The 20,898-nt window shown below is 50.2% G+C and overlaps 1 protein-coding gene across 5 annotated transcripts; it reads right to left on the bottom strand.

Moving 5' to 3' along the window:
- Window positions 1-6,179: 6,179 nt before the first annotated feature.
- On the bottom strand, window positions 6,180-17,684 carry LOC102965808 (carcinoembryonic antigen-related cell adhesion molecule 6-like). 5 transcript variants are annotated; one of them, XM_042968721.1, is made up of 10 exons: window positions 17,488-17,684; window positions 16,295-16,654; window positions 13,745-14,023; window positions 13,255-13,509; window positions 10,212-10,490; window positions 8,637-8,757; window positions 7,606-7,658; window positions 7,278-7,309; window positions 6,810-6,851; window positions 6,398-6,551 (listed from the first exon to the last, which is right to left on the bottom strand). In XM_042968721.1, exons 1-10 carry the CDS (start codon window positions 17,549-17,551, stop codon window positions 6,486-6,488), a joined length of 1,551 nt encoding a protein of 516 aa, XP_042824655.1. In that variant the 5' UTR covers window positions 17,552-17,684; the 3' UTR covers window positions 6,398-6,485. The 5 variants fall into 5 exon arrangements, with proteins under 5 accessions (XP_042824654.1, XP_042824656.1, XP_042824657.1 ...); XM_042968720.1 differs by lacking the exon at window positions 8,637-8,757 and having other exon boundaries at window positions 6,180-6,551; XM_042968722.1 differs by lacking the exons at window positions 8,637-8,757; window positions 13,255-13,509 and having other exon boundaries at window positions 6,180-6,551.
- Between the last annotated feature and the right edge of the window lie 3,214 nt (window positions 17,685-20,898).

Raw genomic sequence — 20,898 nt, 5'->3', positions numbered from 1 at the left:
TGTCTCCCCGAATACTCAGCAGGCTGGGCTTCCTTTCATGGGAGTATTGGCTGTGCTTCTTTTGTAAAATGCCTATTTTATGGGGGTTTTTTTTGTCTGTTTTTCTATAGGGTTATTTATCTTTTTCTTAAATTTATTTTTTTAAGTTTATTTATTTTGAGAGAGAGAGAGAGAGAGAGAGCAGGGGAGGGGCAGAGAGACAGGGAGAGTGAGAATCGCAGGCAGGCTCCATGTTGTCAGCACAGAACACGATGTGGGGCTCGAACTCATGAACCATGAGATCATGACCTGAACCAAAATCAAGAGTCGGACACTTAACTGAGCCACCCAGGTGCCCCTTATCTTTTTCTCATTGATATATAGGAGTTCCTTATGTATGCTTATATATTAAGTGCTAATAGTCAGTTGGATGATTTGTCTTCATTTCTTATGGTATCTTTTCAAGAACAGAATTTCAGTGTTGAATTTCTCAGTCTTCCAGTTTTACGGTTAAATCTTCTCGTGCCTTGCTTAAGAGATACTCTCTTTTCTCCAAAAAGTTAAGTTTGGCTTTTCACATTTCAGTTCTTTTTTTTTTTTTTTTTTTTTTTAAGAAGACGAAAATCATACCAACTATATTTGCCAACCACGATGGCACAAAGCTAAAGATCAACAATAAAACAAAGCTGGGGGGGTGCCTGGGTGGCTCAGCCAGTTAAGTGTCCAACTTCGGCTCAGGCTCATCTCACCGTTTCTGAGTCTGCGTCCTGCATTGGGCTCTCTGCTCCCAGTGCAGAGTCTGCTTCAGATCCTCTGTCTGTCTGTCTCTCTCTCTCTCTCTCTGCCCTTCCCCTGCTCTCAAAAGTAAATAAACATTGAAAAAAAAACATAGCTGAAAAATCTACAATGTAAATATTAAATATTCAATATGCAAATACCAAGCAACACACAACGGCACAGCCAACGGGCCGAATAAGAAATCAAGCGGCAAGTCAAAGCATGTCTCAAAAGGAAAGAAGAAGAAAAGACAATATTCCATTCACATTTAGATTCTTAATCGATTTAGAATTGATTTTTGTGCTCCTTTGAGGTAGGAATCTACTTTCATTTTTAAAAATATGGGTAACTAATTACCCTCCTTTATTAAATAATTCTCCACCTCCTTTATTAAATAATTCCACCTTTCCTCATTTATCTGCACCGGCATCTTGGTTGTATATCAGAGTTCCACATCTGCATGAGTCTGTTTCTGGGCTCCCTGTTTTTTCCGGGGATCAATTTATCTACTCCTGTGCCAGCCCTACACTGTCTTAACTTTTATAACTTTTTACTAAATCTTTCCACCTGAGAACGCAAGTCATTTCCCCCTTACACTTGTTCATCTTCAGGAGAATCTTGGCTTTCCATATTAACTTAGGTTCAGCTTGTAAGTTCCATAAAAACCCTGTCGGGATTTTGGTTGGAACTTCATTGAATAATAGCCAATTTAGGAGATGCTTTATGTATTTATGAAACTGACCCTTTCTATCCATGAACATGTGTCGTCTCTCCATTTAAGTCTTCCCTAATATTTTTCGGTAAAGTTTTTTTTTTTTTTTAATTTTACGCATAAGAGTCTGCACATCTTTTGTTAATTTATTCCAAAATGATCTATAGTGTTCGTTATTGTTAATGGTTTCTTTTCATTTTTTATTATTTTTTAAGGTTTATTTTTGAGAGCGAGAAAGCGAGAGAGCAGGGGAGGGGCAGAGGGAGGGAGAGAGAGAATCCCAGGCCGGCTCTACACCATTAGCGCCCCCCACTGGGCTCAATCTCAGGAACAGAGAGATAATGACCTGAACTGAGATCATGAGTCCAACGCTCAACGGACTGAGCCCCCAAGGCACTCCGATGGTGAGCCACCTGTGTGGCTCAGTTGGTTAAGCGTCTGAGTCTTGCTTTTGTCTCAAGTCATGATCTCTCGGTTCCTGAGATGGAGCCCTGCATGGGGCTCTGTGCTGACTGTGAGAAGCCTGCTTGGGATTCTCTCTCTCCCTCTCTCTCTCTCTCTCTCTGCCCCTCCCCTGTTCTCTTGCCCTCTCTGTCTCCCTCTCCAAATAAATAAATAAATAAATATTTTTAAGAAAGGAAAAAAAGGACATTTTCTATTTGTTTCTAATTTATAGAAATGCAATAAATTTTGTACACTATGTTGATCTTAAAGTCAAACAGCTTGCTATACTCTTTTATTATTTCTACCAATATGTTTACAGGCTTTGGGGGCTTCTCTGTATAGACAATAATCACCTATGAGTGATGACAGTTGATCTGTGCTGTTTGGGACATCCCAGGAGGACACTGACAATGCTGGACATCTTTGAGTTTATTTTAAATGTAATTCTGCCATTTCCCTATCAACAATATTTGCTGGGGTGCCTGGGTGGCTTAGTCGGTTAAGCCTCTGGTTCTTGATTACGGCCCAGGTTATGATCTCATGGTTTGTGAGATCGAGCCCCGCCTCCAGCTCTGTGCTGGCAGCGCAGAGCCTGCTTGGGATTCTGCCTCCCTCTCTCTGCACCTTCCCTGCTTGCTCTCTCTCTTAAAAAATAAATAGAAACTTTTTTTAAAAGGCAAAAAAAACACACCCCACAATATTTGCTGTTTTTTGTTTGTTTACTTGCTTTTTTTGGTAGTTCTTTAAAATTTTTTCCCAGATTTACTGAAATATAATTGACAATTGACATACAACATAAGCTGTACAATGTGATGATCTGATTCATCTATGTATTGCAAAATGATTATTACCACAGCGTTAGCTAACACCTCCATCACATCACATAATTATCATTCTTTGTTGGTGGTGCGGTCATTTATGATCTACCCTCTTAACAATTTCAAATATACAATACAGTATCGTTGACTAAAATCACCATGCTGTACATAAGATTCTCAGAACTTATCCAACTTATATAGTAGTCCCCCCTTATCCATGGGGAATATATTCAGGCATCTCCAGTAGATGCCTGAATCCATGATCGTACTGAGCCCTATGTATACTATGTTTTTTCCTATGCATACATATCCAAATTAAGTTTAATTTATAAATTAGGCACAGTAAGATGTATAGATGTAAATATGTGCACACGTGTACCCACACATTTTATTATATATATATATACACACACATATATATGTATATATATATACACATATATATGTATATATATATGATTTTTTGATGAATCATTTGAAAGTTATAGATACCATAATACTTCACCCTAACTACCTCGGCCTGTATCTCATCAGAACCAGGACTTCCTCCTATACATCCACAGTCCTATTATCAAGCCCCCCAAATTTAATATTAATGCAAAAATGTAAACTAATATGACATCTATATTAGTGCCCTATTACTGTTGTAACAAATTACCAGAAGCACAGTGGCTTAAAACAACACATTTGTTACCTTACAATTCTGGAGGTTGGAAGTCTGGCATGGATCTTGCTGGGCTAAAATAAATATATTGGCAGGGCCACATTCCTTTCTCTGGGTTCTAGGGGTGGATCAGTTTTCTTGCCTTTACCACTTTCTGGAGTCTGCTGATAACTGCTTCACTTGTGGCCTCCTTCCATCTTCAAAGTCCAGAACAATTGACCAAGTTTTTCTCACATCAGCTCACTCTGACATTGATCCTTCTGTCTTCTTCTTTCACATTTAAGGACTCATGACGACGTTAGGCCCATCCCAGATAATCGAGGATAGTGTCCATTTTTTTTTAAGGGCAGCAGATTAACAACCTTAATTCCATTTGTTACATTAATTCCCCTTCGCCATGTAATGTAGTATATTTACAGGCTCCAGGAATAAGGATTTGGATATCTTTGGGAGGACATTATTCTGCTCACCATAGACTGCACATTGAATCCCAGAGATGGATGTAGAGACAGGAAGTAGATTAGTGGTTGCCTAAGACTGTGGGCATCTGGGGAAAGAGGGCATGACTGCTAATGGCTGTAAAGTATAAAAATAGTTCACAATTGATTCTGCTGATAGTTGAACAATTCTGTGAATTATATACTAGAAACCATTGAATTGTACACTTAAAAATTTTTTAAATTTTTTAACCTTTATTTATTTTTGAGACAGAGAGAGACAGAGCATGAACGGGGGAGGGTCAGAGACGGAGGGAGACACAGAATCTGAAACAGGCTCCAGGTTCTGAGCTGTCAGCACAGAGCCCGACGCAGGGCTCGAACTCATGGACTGTGAGACCATGACCCGAGCTGAAGTCGGACGCTTAACCAACTGAGCAAACCAGGAGCCTCTATTATTACTTTTTTAAATGTTTGTATTATTTTTGAGAGAGACAGAGATAGGGAGAGAGCACGGTTTTAGGGGTAGAGAGAGAGGGAGACAGAGGATCTGAAGTGGGCTCTGCACTGACAGCAGAGAGCCCACGTGAGCTTGGACTCACAAACCCTGAGATCATGATCTGAGCCGAGGTCAATCAACAGAGCCATCCAGGTGCCCCTCATTACATCTTTCTTACAGAGAATAGACATGGGCAGCTTCTTCAGCCCCAGGCTGAGACACTGTCCAAGGTGCTGATGTCTCCCAACTATGCCCAGGGCTTAGTTTGAGAGAGAGAGAGAGGGAGAGAGGCAGGGAAAGAAAGACACAAAATCCAAAGCAGGCTCCAGGCTCCCTAGCTGTCAGCACAGAGTCTGACACAGGGCTGGAACTTGTGATATCATGACCTGAGCTGAAGTTGGACACATAACTGACTAAGCCACCCAGGCATGAGAGAGGGAGTGACAGAAGGAGGCAGGAGAGGCAGAACCAGAGAAGAGGTGATGTGGAAGTAGGACACAGAGACACTTCAAGATGTTGAACTGCTGGATTTGAAGGTGAAGGAAGGGGCCACATCCATGGAATGTGGGAAGCCTCCAACGGCACAGCTTGAAAAACAAGGAAACAGACTGTCTCCTAAGCCTCCAGAAGAGACAGCCAGGTGGGCACCTTGATTTGTGTTGACATCCACCACTAAGCTTACAATAATTTGCTAGAGCAGCAAGACGAAACTAACAAGAGGCGTCACCCTGTCTAATCCAACATAGTGTGCATTGCGATAGGAGCATCACAGAGCTAAACATGACGTGATACTTTGCAGCTTGTTTTCCTTACCTCTCATCTCATGACTAAGAAACAAGTGGGTGATGGCAAACCCACCTGTGAAACGTGGGTGCGGTGCCTTGGTGCTTGGACCGCTTTTGTGTGAACAGGGCACCTTGATGCGAGCGAATCCACATGGGCACCCAACCGGGGGCCTCAGGGAAGGACTGAGAGCCGCTGGCCCAGGTGTGTGGAGGAAGCTGCAGGTGGGACAGTAGGACGAGGCCTGTGGACCAGGTGGAAGAGACACTTTGTCCCAACACCATGGGAGCCTGGGTGAGTTAGGTGGGGGAAGCCCTCTGCTTCTGACCTGCATGCTTATTTATGGGGAGGAGGTGTGTTTCAAGATAAGATCCCGTTCAGGGAGAAAAGTGGACACTGCTGGGAGGTACTGGGCTAGATGTCATGGGCAGTGTCCGGGAAGGCTATGCTCAGAGCATGAATTCTGGGTCCCAAACCCTGGGGTTCCTCTGACAACCTGCCTTTATGTCACCTCAGCAGGAAGGACATCCCGAAGTCTGGAGAAACCTTCAGACAGGCCTCAGTGCCCTGGATCCTGGATTTGGGGACAGGGCAAGTTTATTGGTGAAGGACACCAGTCAGGGCCACTGGGGATGGGTGAGGAGGACCAAAGGGCTCAGGACACCAAAAGGCTATGAAGGGGTCCCACCTGGAATGTGTGCCTGACTATGGCTGCTCCTTCCAAGCTCATCCTCGTGTGGTCATCAGAGGCCCCATGTTCTGTGCTCCTGAGAACCCCGTGCACATTTGCAAACACTGGAGGTGTCTCCAGCCTTGGTCCCTGAGCAGGGTGAGGACCGCTGAGTGCTGTCATAGTTTGGCCACAGCTCTGGTGATCTCTCCTTTTCTAGTTAACGTGGTCCCAGCATGTCAACACCCCTCGCCCCTCCTCTATCTCAGGGGACTAAGGTGGGGGCTTGGTGAACTCAGAGGGAACATTTCCCTGTGTGACCCAGGAGAGAAGGGCCCCAGAGGTTCAGGTGAATGTCTGCTCAGAGAAATCACCATTCACCAAAAAAGGGCCAAGGAGGGGGAAGAGTCCTGTTTAATCAGATCCCCTCATGTTGTCCCTGGTGGGTCAGGGCCCAGGACACTTTCCCTGGGAAACCCCACTTCCTGGGACATGGGGGCCTTTGTCCTGGCCCATCCGGGGTTTGTGGCAGCCTGTCAGGGCTTCCAGAAATCAGGAAGGCCCGGACCCTGGGTCCATGTCCCTGAATATCCTCTAGGCTCAGAGCTGGTTCTCTGGCTCAGGCGGCGGCACCTGACCCCACCCAGGGTCTGGGGTCTCAGGAAGGCCCCTGGAAGGAGTAGCTCCCAGGGGAAGGGGAAACTAAGAAGACACTTGTCCTTTGTGGTTGATCTGGCAGTAAATGTTCCTGTCAGGGTGTTGTAACTCCTGTAAAAGAAAAAGAGGCCTCTGAACCCTGCAAGCTTCTCAGAACATGTCTGGGTGACTTTCAGGTCCTGCGTCCACCTCTCTGGGAACCTGGCTGGGTGGCAGGTTTCTGCTCCAGGCCCCTCCTTCCTCCCACTAGCCCCTGTGCCCTTTTGCCCTGCTGTGTCCTAAACCTGAAAGCACAGGCAGGGCAGGCTGGGGACAGATCCTCAGTCCCCTTGGGCTTGGGGGACCTGAACATTCATTGCCCACACTCACCTGGTAGATGGGAACGGCTGTCCTCGGGCTGGGTAGGGTGTTCTGAACAGGGGGAGAGAATGGGTGTCAGTGGACAGAGGGAGAGTCATTTCTCTGCAGGGGTGGCCCGTTCTGCCTCTTGAGCAGCGTTCGCCAAGCCTGTTGACCCACACCCCAGACCCAGACCGGTCTCTCCTTAACTCCCTGCCCCACTCCTATTAGCCCAGGACCCCTGGCTGATGTTCCCAGTGCTCTGTCCTTGGCCAGACTCCAGGGTTCCCCTTGGGCCAGCTCAGAGTGGCAGGAGAGACTCAGGATGGGGTGGGGAGTGGTCCTGTCCCTGAAGACGGTCCAAATCCTGGGCAGAACGGGCCCTGCCTTGTCCTGGCTCTCTGGGGGAAGCAGGGTGTGTGCGGTGCTGCTGAATTCGTTGGTTCTCTGCCTTGCGCCTGCACAATCTAGACCCCAGTGGGGAGGGGGCGGGCTTACCGGGGATGTGGAGCTGCTGACTGGACCATGACCTGGGCACAGAAACAGGAATTAGCACCCAGGGTCCACCCTCCCAGGAGGTACCGGGTCATCGGCTCTCGGAGAACCAGGGAAGGAGCACCTCCCACAGGGAGACCCACTGGTGCTGGTCTGTGAGGTGCTGACCCGTGACCTAGATTCCATAGGTCAGGGAGTATGGCCAGTTGGGGTCCCCTGTACTCAAGCCCCAGGGACGTGGTCAGAGGCCCCAGGGTGTGACTGGCAGGAGTGGACACTGGGGGGCAGGTCGAGGGGCTCCCTGTGCTGCCTGGGCTGAAGGGATACTCACCAGGGGTGCAGGCTGGGTGCCCCATCTCTCTGTGATTACGTTGGCCACTGGCCCTAGGAAAGATCAGGCTTATTTGTGAGGTGGGCAGGGAGAGGTCACAGCTCTGGTGTCAGAACAGGGGACAGGGAGGGTCCTCATTCCAAGCAGCCCTTAGAGACCCCATCTCTCCACCAGTCTATTTAGGAGGGGAAGGGCCCAGGAGAGGGATAAAAAAAGGCCTTCGGAGCACATGTATCCTCGGACCAGAGAGGAAGCTGGGCAGCGGACGGACACCTAGGAGAAGGTGTCCTGAAAAGGGATCAAGGGCCCAGGAAAGGAATCACACATGAGGGTCTGAGTGAGTGGAAGGGTCAAGGCGGCCAGCTGCGTGTGCAGGACGCTTGGGGAGCTCCAGGTATGTCAGATCCCTGAATGCGGTGCCCCTGCTGTGGCCAGACCCTCGAGTCCTCAGGCCAGAAGACGCTGAAAACTGACATTGGCTCATGCTCTACCTCCATTTGCCTGGACGAGGGGCTTCGTCCCAGGACCTCTACCGGACGGGGCCCAGGGTCTGCGGTGTCACACATCAGGCGCCGTGGTTCCCGCAGGTGCCACTTTGGGGGTCGACCCCACCCGGCCTGTCAGGGTCTTCCACTCTCCCTTGCGTGACCTTGGCCAGGACCACCCTCGGTCCTGAGGCTGCAAATCCCCGTCCCAGGGCATGTGGACTGACAAACCACGGGAGGTACTGGTCACCGTGCACTTAGTACCAAGCACTGCTGTAGGGTTGCCAAGCGAACCAGGACAACCCTGAGGGGCTGTTCTGTGATTGTCCCTAATTTGGCACAGAGGCAGCTGTGGAGGAAGGGCCCCGGGCAGCAGCTGGTGAGGAAGGAGCCAGGTGTGATCAGAGGAGAAATCCAGGGGGCAGTTGGGAGGTCCGGGACACCCAGCCCAGAATCCCGGGTCAGGACGGCGTCTGCCTGCTGGTGACTCTGCTGGGGTGGGGGAGGGGTGGTGGACAGGATCGTGTGTGGGAAATGCCATCGTACCTTCCCGCCTTCACACGGAGCAGGAGATACCCCGGGGCGGCCACGAGTGCCCCCCCGACCAAGACCCCAATTGCAATGCCAACATTGGTCCCCACAGGGAGGCCCGTGGGGCTTCTTCCGTCTGAAATAAGAAGCAAAAGGAGGAGGAATGAGTCCCAAGTCATATCTGCTGAAGCCATGAGGGGCTTGGGGCAGGGGGAAGGGCCTGGTTAAGGAGGAAGGAAAGACCTTTCAGGTCTGGGTGGTGTGTGTTATCCCTACAGCGTCCCCACCCGCTTGGCTGCTGTGTCATTTAGGTTTTTTTTATTTATTATTGAGAGATAGAGATAGAGAGAGAGAGAGAGAGCAAGAAGGGGGAGGGGCATGAGCGAGCGAAAGACAGAATCCCAACCAGGGTGTCCGCTTTCAGTGCAGGCCCCAACGAGGGGCTCTAACCCACGAACCAGGGGATCATCACCTGAGCTGAGATCAAGAGTTGGATGCTTGGGGCACTTGGGTGGCTCAGTTGCTTAAGCATGTGTCTTTGGCTCAGGCCATGACCTCATGGGTCATGGGTTCTGGCCCCACATTGGATGCTGTGCTGATAGTACAGAGCTTGCTTGGGATTCTTTCTGCCTCTCTGTCTGGATCTCCCTAACTCCATCTCTCTCTCTCTCTCTCTCAAAATAAATAAATAAGCTTAAAAAAACTTTAAAAAACCCACAAGAATTGCCAGCTTAACCAACTGAGCCACCCAGGTGTCCCCTGCTGTGTCGTTTGTACTCCTCATAGTGAAACCTTGGACTTGAATCTTCATGTTGCCCTCCTCTGCCCAAAACTGTGGTTAGTGCCAACATCCTGTTTATTTTCCTCCTAAGGCCTCTCTCTCTTCTTCTCACATTATGCCTCTTCCTCCATTTCTTCTTTTCCATCACTATCGATGGACTTAGAGGGTGGCCCCTACTTGTCCACTCAACACGGATTAGTGAAAATAACACTAGCTGACTGCTTTCGAGGTCAGCGCTGGGCCAGGCACATGGAAAATACTTTGTGTTTATCTCATCTGCTGCTTCCATGAGGCGGCCAGGTGTCAACCCCACTCTGCAAATTACGGTCTGAGAGTGTCAAGGGCTTCAGTAAAGTAGTGAAGGTCACAGAACTGGACCGAGTTGAGACAACACTTAAGCCCAGCTCCACGGGACATTACGGCTAATAACAACATCAGTGACAAAAGAACAAGAACTGCTAAATTTGATTGAGCCTTGAACCTGTGTAGGATGCTGTCTCAGGATTTAAGATCTCATTAACCTCATAGTGACAACCCTCAGAACAGCCCTAAGACCCAGCCTTTCTTTCCAGTTTTACAGATGAGGAAACTTAGGTTCTGGAGGTTGAGTGTCTTGTCTGAGGTCCACAGCTGGTATAAAGCAGAACCAAGATGTTAACAAGATTAGTCTAATTCTGGGGATCTCATCCACATTGCTATAGAGGCTGTGAAGGAGGCTCCCACCTCCCCTAGACCTGTATTCTATTTCACACACACCCCCTGCCCATGAATATACAGAGAGGAAGGGGGAGAAGTTGAGGGTTACTCACAGCTCACAGCCAGCCTGACGGGGTCACTTTTGCTGGAACTGACTGGGTTGGAGACTTCACACTGATAATTCCCGGCATGCCCCACCCTGACAGGGCTTATGGTGAGGGTGCTGTTGTCCGGGGACAGCTTCATCCTCTCTGTGAGCTTTAGACTATGGTTATTGAAGAACCACCAGATGGAGACCCCTGTGTTATTTGTAGAGCAAGTCAGGACCACAGAGTCCTTATGTTCTGTGGCTGTGGTGTTGCTGATGTTGATGGAGGGCTGGGACACTGGCCCTGTGGAGAAACAGAGGAGGTGACAGAATGAGAGGGGGCCTGGGGCCATGCTCCTTCTTCCAAGATATCAGCCACTCCGAGGGCCCCACTGAGCTCTGTAAAGGTGCCCCAGAGGATGGCCCTGATGTCTGCAGAAGGATGAGTGTCTTTGTTCAGGTGGCGATCTGTAAGGAGGGGGCTGTACCTCTTCCTCTGAACCTCAGGTCCCCCTCTGGCCCTCAGTCATCTGCCTGGTCTGCCTGAACATCTCTGTAGTATCAGCACCACACACCTCTTAGCCCATGTCCAGCATCCTCATCAGCAGGTGGAATTTTTCCCATGGACTCCTGTGTGGTTCCTTTCTTGAACTTCTATGACTTTAATAGATCAAGCCTCACTCCTTATATACCTTTTCGTGTATGGTGGGGAGGAAGGCTTGCAGGCCTTCTATCTCTGTGTCCCCAGAAGCTTTGTGTAAAGTAGGGAAGGTATTTGCACGGTTATAATTTATTAGGAAATGAGAGCAGCCCACCCAGTCTTCATCACCTTAGGAATTAAAGAGTTTCAATCTACAGGATTTCTCAGGCTGAAGAAGGCTTTTACATCCACCACTGTGGACTGACTCTCATGGTGAAAAACTTCTGTAAAGAAGCGGTTACTGTATACAGAATACTGGCACCCTTATAAATAGAAGGAAATGATTGCAACAGAATCAAGGCCTTATAGGAAACACCCCCAGCTAGCATCATACTCTATGGTGAAACACGGAAAGTGTTTCCTCTAAGATCAGATAGTCCATAAACATGCCTCTTTCGCCACCCATGTTCAACAGAGGAAAGGAGTCCAGGCCAAATAATTAGGAGAAAAACAATAGAATGCAATCAAATTGGAAAGGAATAAGTACAATGAGGTCTGTTTGTAGATGATGGAAATTATATGTACAAAACTCTAAAGATTCTGCAAAAATTGTGGAACTAATAAACAATTTCAACAAACTTGCAGGATACAAAATCAACAGGCAAAAATCAATTGTGTTGCTATACACTAAAAATACCTTCCTCTCAAAATCAAGGTAGAAATTCATTTACAATAACATTAAAAAGAATAAAATACTTAGGAATGAAAGAATGAGGCAATAGAGTATACATGGAAATCTATAAAACGTTGCTGAAAGAAATTACAGAAGACACAAATGAAGGGAAAGACATCCCATGTTCATGGATGATGAGACTTAATATTGTTAAGATGACAATACTACCCAAAGAGATCCACAGATTCAGTGTAATCCGTAACAAATGCTTTTCCTTTAAGATTTTATTTTTAAGTAATCTCTATACCCAACGTGGGACTTGGACATACAACCCCGAGATCAAGAGTCGCATGATCCACTGTACTCAGTCACTCAGGTGCCCCCCCCCCCCCGTTAAATTCTTAAGGGAATATTTTGCAGAAATAGAAATTTCCAAAAAGTCACATGGAATCTCAGGGGCCTCAAATAGCCAAAATTATTTTGAAAAAGAACAAAGTTGGAGGACTCCTACTTCCTCACTACAAAGCTACAGTCACCAAAATAATGTGGGCCTGCTATATAGATAGACATAGAGACCGATGGGATACAACAGGCACCCCAGATACAAATCCTGATACATAGGGTCCAATGATTTTCAGTACGGTTGTCATGACCATTCAATGGAGAAAAACTTCTATTCAAGAAATGGTCTTGGGAACACTGGATACCCATGCAAATGAATGAAGTTGGATCCTGACCTTACATCATGCACAAAAACTAACTTAAAACAGATCAAACATCTAAACGTAAGAGTCAAAACTGTGAAAGTCTTAGAAGAAAATATAAAGCAAAAGCTTATTGAAACTGCATTTCCCGATGATTTCTTAGATATGACACCCAAAGCAAAGACAACAAAAGAAAAAACAGATGAACTGGATTGCACTGAAATAGAAAACTTCTGTGCACCAAAAGGCACAATCAAGAAAGTGATGGTAGCACTTAAGGAATAAACAGGACTCAGGAAGGAAATAGACAGCATAGGAAATATAGTCAATGGCATTTTATTATTTTAATTTTTTAAAGATTTTGTTAAGATTAAATAAGCTCTACACCCAATGTGGGGCGTGAACTCACAACCCCGAGATCAAGAGTCACATACTCTACCTACTGAGCCAGCCAGGTGCCCCTAGTCAATGGTATTTTAATAGCATTGCATGGTGACAGATGGTAGCTACACTGTGGTAGGCATAGCATAACACAGAGTTGTCCAATCTCTATGTTGTGCACATGAAACTAGTGTTACCTTGTGTGTCAACTAAAGTTCCCTAACCAACAGCAAAAACAACAACAACAAAGTGATGGCAACCCACAGACTGGAAGAAAACATTTGCAAATCATAGCTGGTAAGAGATTAATATCCAGAATATATAAAGCACTTCTGCAATTCAACAACAACAAAAAGCAACTTGACCCTGAGGACCCTTCTTTTTTCCCCATCTATAAAGGTGCCTTATATGTGTGGGGGTTTTGGGAACTGACAGAATCCCCTCCCCACATTGCAGACTGGACTGGGAGATCTCAGATCTCAGATCTCAAGATCTGACATGAGAAATCAGACAGCACAGGGAGGAAGCATCTGCAGACATGTGATGGGAGAGTTCAAGGACAGATCTGAGTCACAAGCAAATGCAAAATAACTTCTTCTAGGCTCTTTTCTGGAAACCAGGAAGATCGCCACCACAGTGCTTGATGTAAATGTTTCAGGGATCCACTTACCAGAGACTGTGATAGTCTTGACCGTGAACTTATTGAGGCGAGTGCCAGGGTTATAAACAAGGCAGGCATAGGATCCATTATCATTCACAGTGATGTTGGGGATAAAGAGCTCCTGTGAGGATGGCTGGGGGCTCCCATTGATAAGCCAAGAATACTGTGCAGGCGGGTTAGAGGCCGAGTTGCAGAAGAGACTGAGGTTTGCCCCTGGACGGTAATAGGAGTCTGAGGGGGAAATGGTGGGGGCATCCGGGCCATCTGGAGCAAACGGAATAAAGCCACATGTGATGTAATCCAAGGGAAGGGGAAGAGGAAGATCTGGGTGTGTATAGGGGCCACAGTGTCCATCTAAGTTGGGTCAGAAGCCATGGCCAGCCTGGGTGTCTAGGTGAGAGTCAAGTACTCAGACCCCAGAAGGACAGATGTGGCCTGACCTCTGGCAGCGTGGATTTGGGCTGGCAGCCTGGGCCAGGTAGGAATACAAGTTACTCACAGAGAACATTCAGGGTGAATGGGTCACTACGACTGGCACTGATTAGGTTCCAAGTCTCACACTCATAAGGTCCTGTGTCGTTCCTTGTGACACCATGTAAAGTGAGAGTCCTCTTGTCCAGGGACAGCTCCAGCCTGGCGCTGTCCGGGAGGCTCTTACTGTTTACTGACCACAGGTAGCTTGTGTTCTGAGTCTGAGGTTCACACGTTAATACTACAGAGTCCACGTTCTCCACGGGGTCCGAGTTGTTGCTTGTGATGTTGGGTTTGGGTAACTCCGCTGTGTAGACAACAGAGAGAACATTGCCCTGTGTGGTACCTGTGATTCCTCCAAAGGCATCTTCAATCAGAGCTGCCTTCTCTCATCTGTCTGCCAACCCGAGTCCTTAAGAATAAAGCAGATCCGTGAATCTCAAGACAAATGCGAGAGGATCTGAGGACTCACAGAAGGAAAAGCCCCCTGCTCTGTGTGTCTGAGAGCAAGCACAGAGTTTCTCAAATGTCAATCACAGAGCAGAGTTTTGTCGTGGAAGACGTGGGACAGAGTCAGAGACAGCCCCCAACCCCCCAACACGGCACCTCTCCTGGTTCTTCACAGACCTGATGGCTTGGCCAGGGGGTGAGGATCTCAGCAGAAATGACACCCAGGGACACCAGAAGCAAGCCCAGAGGTCAGTTCAGTACTTGGGCCCCAGGGCCTGAAGGGGCTTTGATAATGACTGCCGTGAGACAGCGATCCCATACATGGCAGAGCAGAGTCCAAAATCAAGCAAAGAGTCAGAGAATGAGCAGGAAGGAGGGGTGATGAGCGAATGAATGACCACATCTCTTCAGAAAGGCATCCTGGTGCAGGATCCTAGGAGGCCTGGCTACACAGGACCCCTGCCCTCCTCCAGCAACAGAGGCACCCACACTGTTCACTCCATCCCTCCTATTTTTTTTTAAATAATTTTTTTAGGGCTCATTTATTGTTGAGAGACAGAGACAGAGAGAGACACAGAGAGAGGGGTGGGAGGGGCATAGAAGGAGAGAGGACAGAGGATCCAAAAGGTTTGCCCTGACAGGAGGGAGCCCAATGTAGAGCTTGATCTCAGCAGATATGGACCTGAGCCGAAGTTGGACACTCAGCCACCTGATCCACCCAGGCGTCCCTCACGCCTTCCCTCCTAAACAAAAGCAAGTGAGTTGGTTACACGTGGACCCTGTGCTGGTTTCAGGTGCAGAGTCAGAAGGAGAAGGCAATTCCACCCCAGTGGGAGGGACACCAACACACCAGGAAACACTCAGTGATTTCAAGTCCAGCACCGGGAGGTGAGGATGGGCCACCTGAGGGGCGGCCGGGGCATGCTGACTCAGGTTGCTGCTGGGGGTCATTAGTTGCAGAGTAAACACAGAATGAGCCTCTCTATTTGCTCTCACTGCCCACACCAGGACCCTTCCCTCTGACGGAGGAGAGGACAGGGCTGTGCTGCCCAGCAGCCCAGCAGCCTGTGTGACCCTGATTCAGTGACTATACCTCCCTGGGCCTCAGTTTCCCCCTAATACAACAGGAATAATGGTAAATGATCTCCACCTGCCATGCCTGTGAAGTAACCTTTAACCATCCTTAAATACCTGGCCCTAAAATGGTATATCGCTGCCGTCAATCAAATGTCCTCTCTTACTCTTGCCTCCACAAGACAAGGCTCCCTCCCTGGGCCTCCTTCTTGGGAGAGGAAGAGCCATCAAGAGCATCTCTCTCAGGGCGCCTGGGTGGCTCATTTGGTTAAGTGTCCAACTTCGGCTCAGGTTGATCTCACAGTCTGTGGGTTCGAGCCCTGCATCGGGCTCTGTGCTGACAGCTCAGAGCCTGGAGCCTGCTTCCGATTCTGTGTCTCCCTCTCTCTCTGCCCCTCCCCTGATCATGCTCTGTCTCTCTCTCTGTTGCAAAAATAAATAAAAACATTTAAAAAATTAAAAAAAAAAAAAAGAGCATCTCTCTGCTCTGTTCCTCCCTGGGGGTGCTGACCCTCCGCTGGAGTCTCCTAAGTCCCCCACAGCAGTTGGCTAATGGACTGGAGCCTTTTTATGTCTGTGCTGCCCATGCCTCTCTCCAGATGTAGATCTTGAGACCGAGCCCTGGCTGGCGACCAGCTCAGAGGCTCAGGACTCGGGCAGCTCGGAAATCATTGCTCCCAGTCAGCCCTGCCCAGGAGCCCTACCCCACCCTGGCACAGAGTCCCTGGGGTCACGAGACTCAGGAGCCCCAAGGCATTGTTCTGGGCAAGGGTCTTCTGGGCTGAGTTCTAGTGAGGATCCCAGGGCCCCTTCGGGCCTGGCCTTGACTGTGACCTGCATGGTCTTTCTCAGATGGTCATAGAGTCTGGATGCCAGGAAAGGAGTTGAAATCTTAGGAAATTCATCTCTACTGTGTGTGTCCTGCACTAAATGCTCAAACACCATTTGGGACAAAATGCAGAAGGGAAGGGAGGCACAGTCCAGGCCTGTCAATCCTGTGTGTACGAAGTAGAATTCACTCCACCTGACATCAGAGGTGACAGGAATTACTCACGATATATACGGAGCTGTCCAATTACTCTTTCAACTTGAACATTCCTCTTTATGATTTGTAGGGTGTAGTATCCTGTGTCCTCCAGGCTGATGTTCTGGAACAGCAGGGATCCGTTGTGATATAATGTCTCTCTGCCGCTGTGTGCAAATCCTGGGGCAATTTCTTGTGAGTCTGCTGCATATGATACTATTTCCCTATGGGGATTTATAGTTGTCCCTTTGAACCAGCCAAAGCCTAGAAGATTGGCAGGCAGATTGTGGACACGCAGAAGAACGTCCTTCCCTTCGGCAGCATTGGGCGGCACCAATTCAACAGTGACTTGGGCAGTGGTGGGAGGGTTCCAGAAGGTTAGGAGTGAGACTAGGAGGGAAGAGAGAAGACCTGGGTCAATATTTGGCCTATGTATTGGGACGGAAAGATGTGGCCCTGGAGACTGAGCAGGTCCTAATCGCTCAGCTTTGGGCCCAGGGGTGAGCGTGTGTGTGTGTGTGTGTGTGTGTGTGTGTGTCCTACTGGTCAAGGTCAGCGGCACAACCGCCATGGCTTCAGTGCTTCTGAACTTGTGATTTCCTCTGTTTCCAGTACTCTCCCTCAGATGTCTGTGGGCTCACTCCCTCACTGCCCTCAGGTACCTGCTCACACTCAGGGGGTCCTTGGGAGAGGCCTGCCCACACCGCCTCCTCTAAAGACCCTCTGTCTTCACATTCTGACCTTTCCCTGCTCTGTTCCCTTCATGGCCTGTCAATGCCCGACCTCCCATTCTGTGTCTTTGCTGGTCTGTCTTCCTTCCCAGAGAAGTGTGCTCAGGGAGGGCAGGGACTCTGATCTGTGTTGTGCCCCAGTGGTGGGGCCGGCTGCAAATACCTGTGGATGAATGAATGAGTGTTCCCAGGGCCCAGCATTGATCTGTCAATATCTCAGGTTGGTGGGAGGGGCAGCGTTTAGGGTCCCTGGTTGCTCACATCGTTTCCAAAATTCAATCCTCAGTGATGAGTAACTTGGGACACAACACGTCGTCACTTGCTCGCCTCTTCCAGATCATGAGATTTTCCTGTTGCTGAGCCGGGAACCCCCTGTCCTGCCCTGCCCTGCCCTGTTCCCATGTCCCCTCTCGGCGCCCCATCCTCCCCTGGGAGACCGCAGCCAGTCTCTCTCTTCCCTTCACCCTTAACCCAGGGGATCGTCCCTCTCACCTGTCAGCAGGAGCTCCTGCCAGGGAACACGCCCTCCTCGGGGAAGGGCCGAGGGGGGCCGCATGCCGCCTGCTGCCTGCTCTGTCCTTCCCTCTGTGAGGAGAGCTTCGGCTCCAGAAATGCTCAGGAGCACCGCTGCCACGACAAGTTGGCTGTGTGGTCCTTCCTCCCTCTGTGCTCAGCCGCCTCTGGGGGCAGGAGCGCTTGGCCGGGTCACGTGGGCAGGGGCGGGGTCTCTGCCCGGTCCCTCCCCCTCCCCTCTCCTCCCCTCCCCTCACTCCTGCCCTCCTGGTCTCCTTCCCCTTTCATTTCGTCTACATTTGGGTTCCCTGCGAACTGCTGAGGCCTCTCCCTCTTCAGCTAGGATTTCCCACCATATGCGAGTGCGCACACAATGCCCTTGTGTGGACAAGCACAAGCCTGTGGCATTGGTGTCCTGGGCGCTCCCCACAGCTCAGGGTCGGGACGCACAGTCAGCCCCCTGCAGCCCTCTCTCCTCCCCATGTGGCTTTTCTCTTCAGAGCAGGAGCCCGAGGGGCTACCCCAGGAACTCTCGTCACAGGGATGTTACCCCCACCGGGCATCGGAATCACCTGTGGAACTTTCTAAAGATCGCGAATGCCCTGGTGACCCCTAGAAATGCTGCTTCAGCAGATGACCAGCCAGGCTGAGACCCCAGGATGTGGGAGTGGGGCCACCTCCTTCTTTCCTGCACCCACAGAGGGTCTGCAGATCCCGTAAAATGCACATTCTGACTCAGCAGTGTGGTGTGGACCTGAGAGTCCGCATCTAACAAGCTCTCAGGTGATGCTGGTTGTCCTGGGCCAGGCACACGTTGAATAGCCAGGCTGACGGGGACCTGGTTCTCTCAGAGGACGAGCCTCCTCCCTACTCCGAGTTGGCCTCTGCTGAGTCCTGGCCTCGAGTCTGTCAGCACCGCACACAGAGCCCCAGAGGCCCCAAACCCAGGGGATTCTTTCCATCTGTATCAGAGAAGCCCAGCGGGGCATGGGGTCCCCCCAGTGTTCTCAAATGCTCTGGGGAAGTTGCATTGACTCCTGACAGCAAGGTCACAGTAACGTTCTGAGGGTGAGAAGAGGGCAAGCAGGGTGATGACTGGTGAGGGACCCACTCTCCATCCCTGTGTGTCCCCAGCCTGGCCTCTGCTTCCAGGGACCGAGACCCGGGACCAAGTGTCTCCGGAGCTCAGGTTCCAGGTGTGCAGGCAGTGTCCTGTGTGTCCCGGGAAGAGAAGAGGTGGGGGAAGGTCCGGTGGCGGCAGGTTCCCTGATCCTCGAGGGAAGATCGTAAGGAGACCCTTCCTCTCCGTGTCTGCTGGCTGCACTGTGGCCGAGAGGCTGGCCGTGTGCTCCTGAGCGTCCTGGGCAGCCCGTGTCCTCTGCCTGAGGGACTTTCCTGTGGTCACCCTGCCTCCCCCGTGGCTGGTGCCAGGCAAGGAGTGGGGGCTGCACAGGGACCCCTGACAGATCAGGGTGCTCCTCGGCCCCACTCGTCCTAGTGGGCAGGACAGAACAGCCACATGGGAGGGACTCAGAAGGGTCTCTTGGACAAAGAGACGGAAATCAGGCTCCTCTACCTCCTTAGGCAAACAAACCAGCTTCACATTTTAATTCCCTGTGTGTTGCCCGCGTGTCCCTATGTCGCCCCCTGGAGGCGATGCTGGGGCTGCACCAGGGACCCTGACCGGGCACCAAAGGATGTGTGGGCCCTGAGCCCTGGGCAGCCTGGGTCCTGGTCCCTGTGGGTCCTGGGTTGCCTGACTCCATTTCAGGGTATGGTGAGCCCAGGGAGTGGACAGGCACCGTCCAGAAGATTCCAGATCCTGAGGCAGGAGAATTGTCCACCCAGAGAGACGTGCTCCCTTAGGAGGAACTCTCTGTCCTTGAGGTTTCAAGGAATGACCCAGTAGAGTCTCTTGAGACTTTGGAAGAGGCACTGGCTTGGGGGGAGGGGGCTGGACACCACAATGCCCTGTTTCCTCATCACAGCACGGGGCGGGAGGGGGGGATTGCGTCCGTGTCATCTGTGTCCCTGCTTTTGCTCTAGGCCTCCCCACAGAGCCCACCTGGAGACTCAGCTGAGGGTTCCCAGGGCTTCCTGTGTTACAGGGGAGGAGACCCTCAGCCCCTCTGAGATGGAAACAAACGTAGATCCTGGGTTCTCCTGTCCCATCCTGCACAGGGTCAGGCAAGGGGCACGGGGCTGGGTCCTGGGGACTCCAAAGAGAACAGGACAGACAGGATCCTGAAACAGGGCCACAGGCACTCAGAGAAAATCATGGCTTTGAGGACACACTTAAAATGGAGGGAAGGTGGGGAGCCTCGGTCGCTCAGTTGATTTAATGTCCGACTCTTGATTTTGGCTCAGGTCATGATCTCTCTGCGGTGAGATTGAGCCTCTTGTCGGCTGCCCGCTGAGTGTGGAGCCTGCGTGGATTCTCTCTCTCTCCCTCTGCCTCTCCACCGCTTTCTCTCTCTCTCTCTCTCTCTGTAAAGTGGAAAAAGGGGCGCCTGGTTGGCTCAGTTGAGTAAAGTGTTCCACTTTGATCAGGTCTTGATCTCATGGTTCGTGGGTTCGAGCCCTGCGTCAGGTTCTGTGCTGACAGCTCAGAGCCTGGAGCCTGCTTTGGAGTCTGTGTCTCCCTGTCTCTCTGCCCCTCCCCTGCTCACGGCTGTCTTTCTCTTAAATGAACATCAAAAACATTTTTTTTAAATAAGATTGAAAATAAAGTACAATAAAATGGAGAAAAGAGCCGTGAAGGGAAAGCGTCTAGTGTGACAGGAGCAAGTAACGGGGTCTCAGCTGGCCTGGGGATCAGGTCAACACCCCTGACAAAGTGATGTTTTGGCTGAGACCGGAAGTGTGAGTGGGCCTTTGCCCCTGGAAGGACAGAGGGTGTGGAGGGCTGAGCTGCCTACAGAGGGACCTGTCTCAGCGGGCGGACACCCGACTGGCCGGAGGGGCTGACGGAGGTCAGTGTGGGGAGCCTGGAGAGCGAGGAGGACTGTGACTGGGTGACGCTGGGGAGGGTCAGACCCTGCTGGGGAGTGGGCAGCCAAGGGGCATCAGCAGCGCCGCCCCCCCCCCCGCCCCCACCCTACCCAAGGCTCCAGGCTGCGGAGTTTCTCTGCCGCCCTCTGCTGGACCATGCAGAAAACGTGGAAGAAAACGTCCTGCTTGAGTTCTGTATTTTTAAAGTATACTTTAAGTAATATTTCATGTATGTAGATATAATTTTTAGCGACCTTATTGTGTTATAGTTGACATATAAGAAAATCCACATGTTGAAAGTATAAGAAAAAGGGCGGGGGGCGCCTGGTCTCTCAGTTCCTTGTGTGTCGGACTTGGGCTGGCCCTGAGTTTGAGCCCCGGGGTTGGGCTGTGTGCTGA

Source organism: Panthera tigris, chromosome E2 (assembly GCF_018350195.1).
Source record: "Panthera tigris isolate Pti1 chromosome E2, P.tigris_Pti1_mat1.1, whole genome shotgun sequence".
Classification (NCBI taxonomy): Eukaryota; Metazoa; Chordata; class Mammalia; order Carnivora; family Felidae; genus Panthera; species Panthera tigris.
The sequence above is the reverse complement of the archived record's forward strand: the minus strand, read 5'-3'. Positions and strand labels throughout refer to the sequence as shown.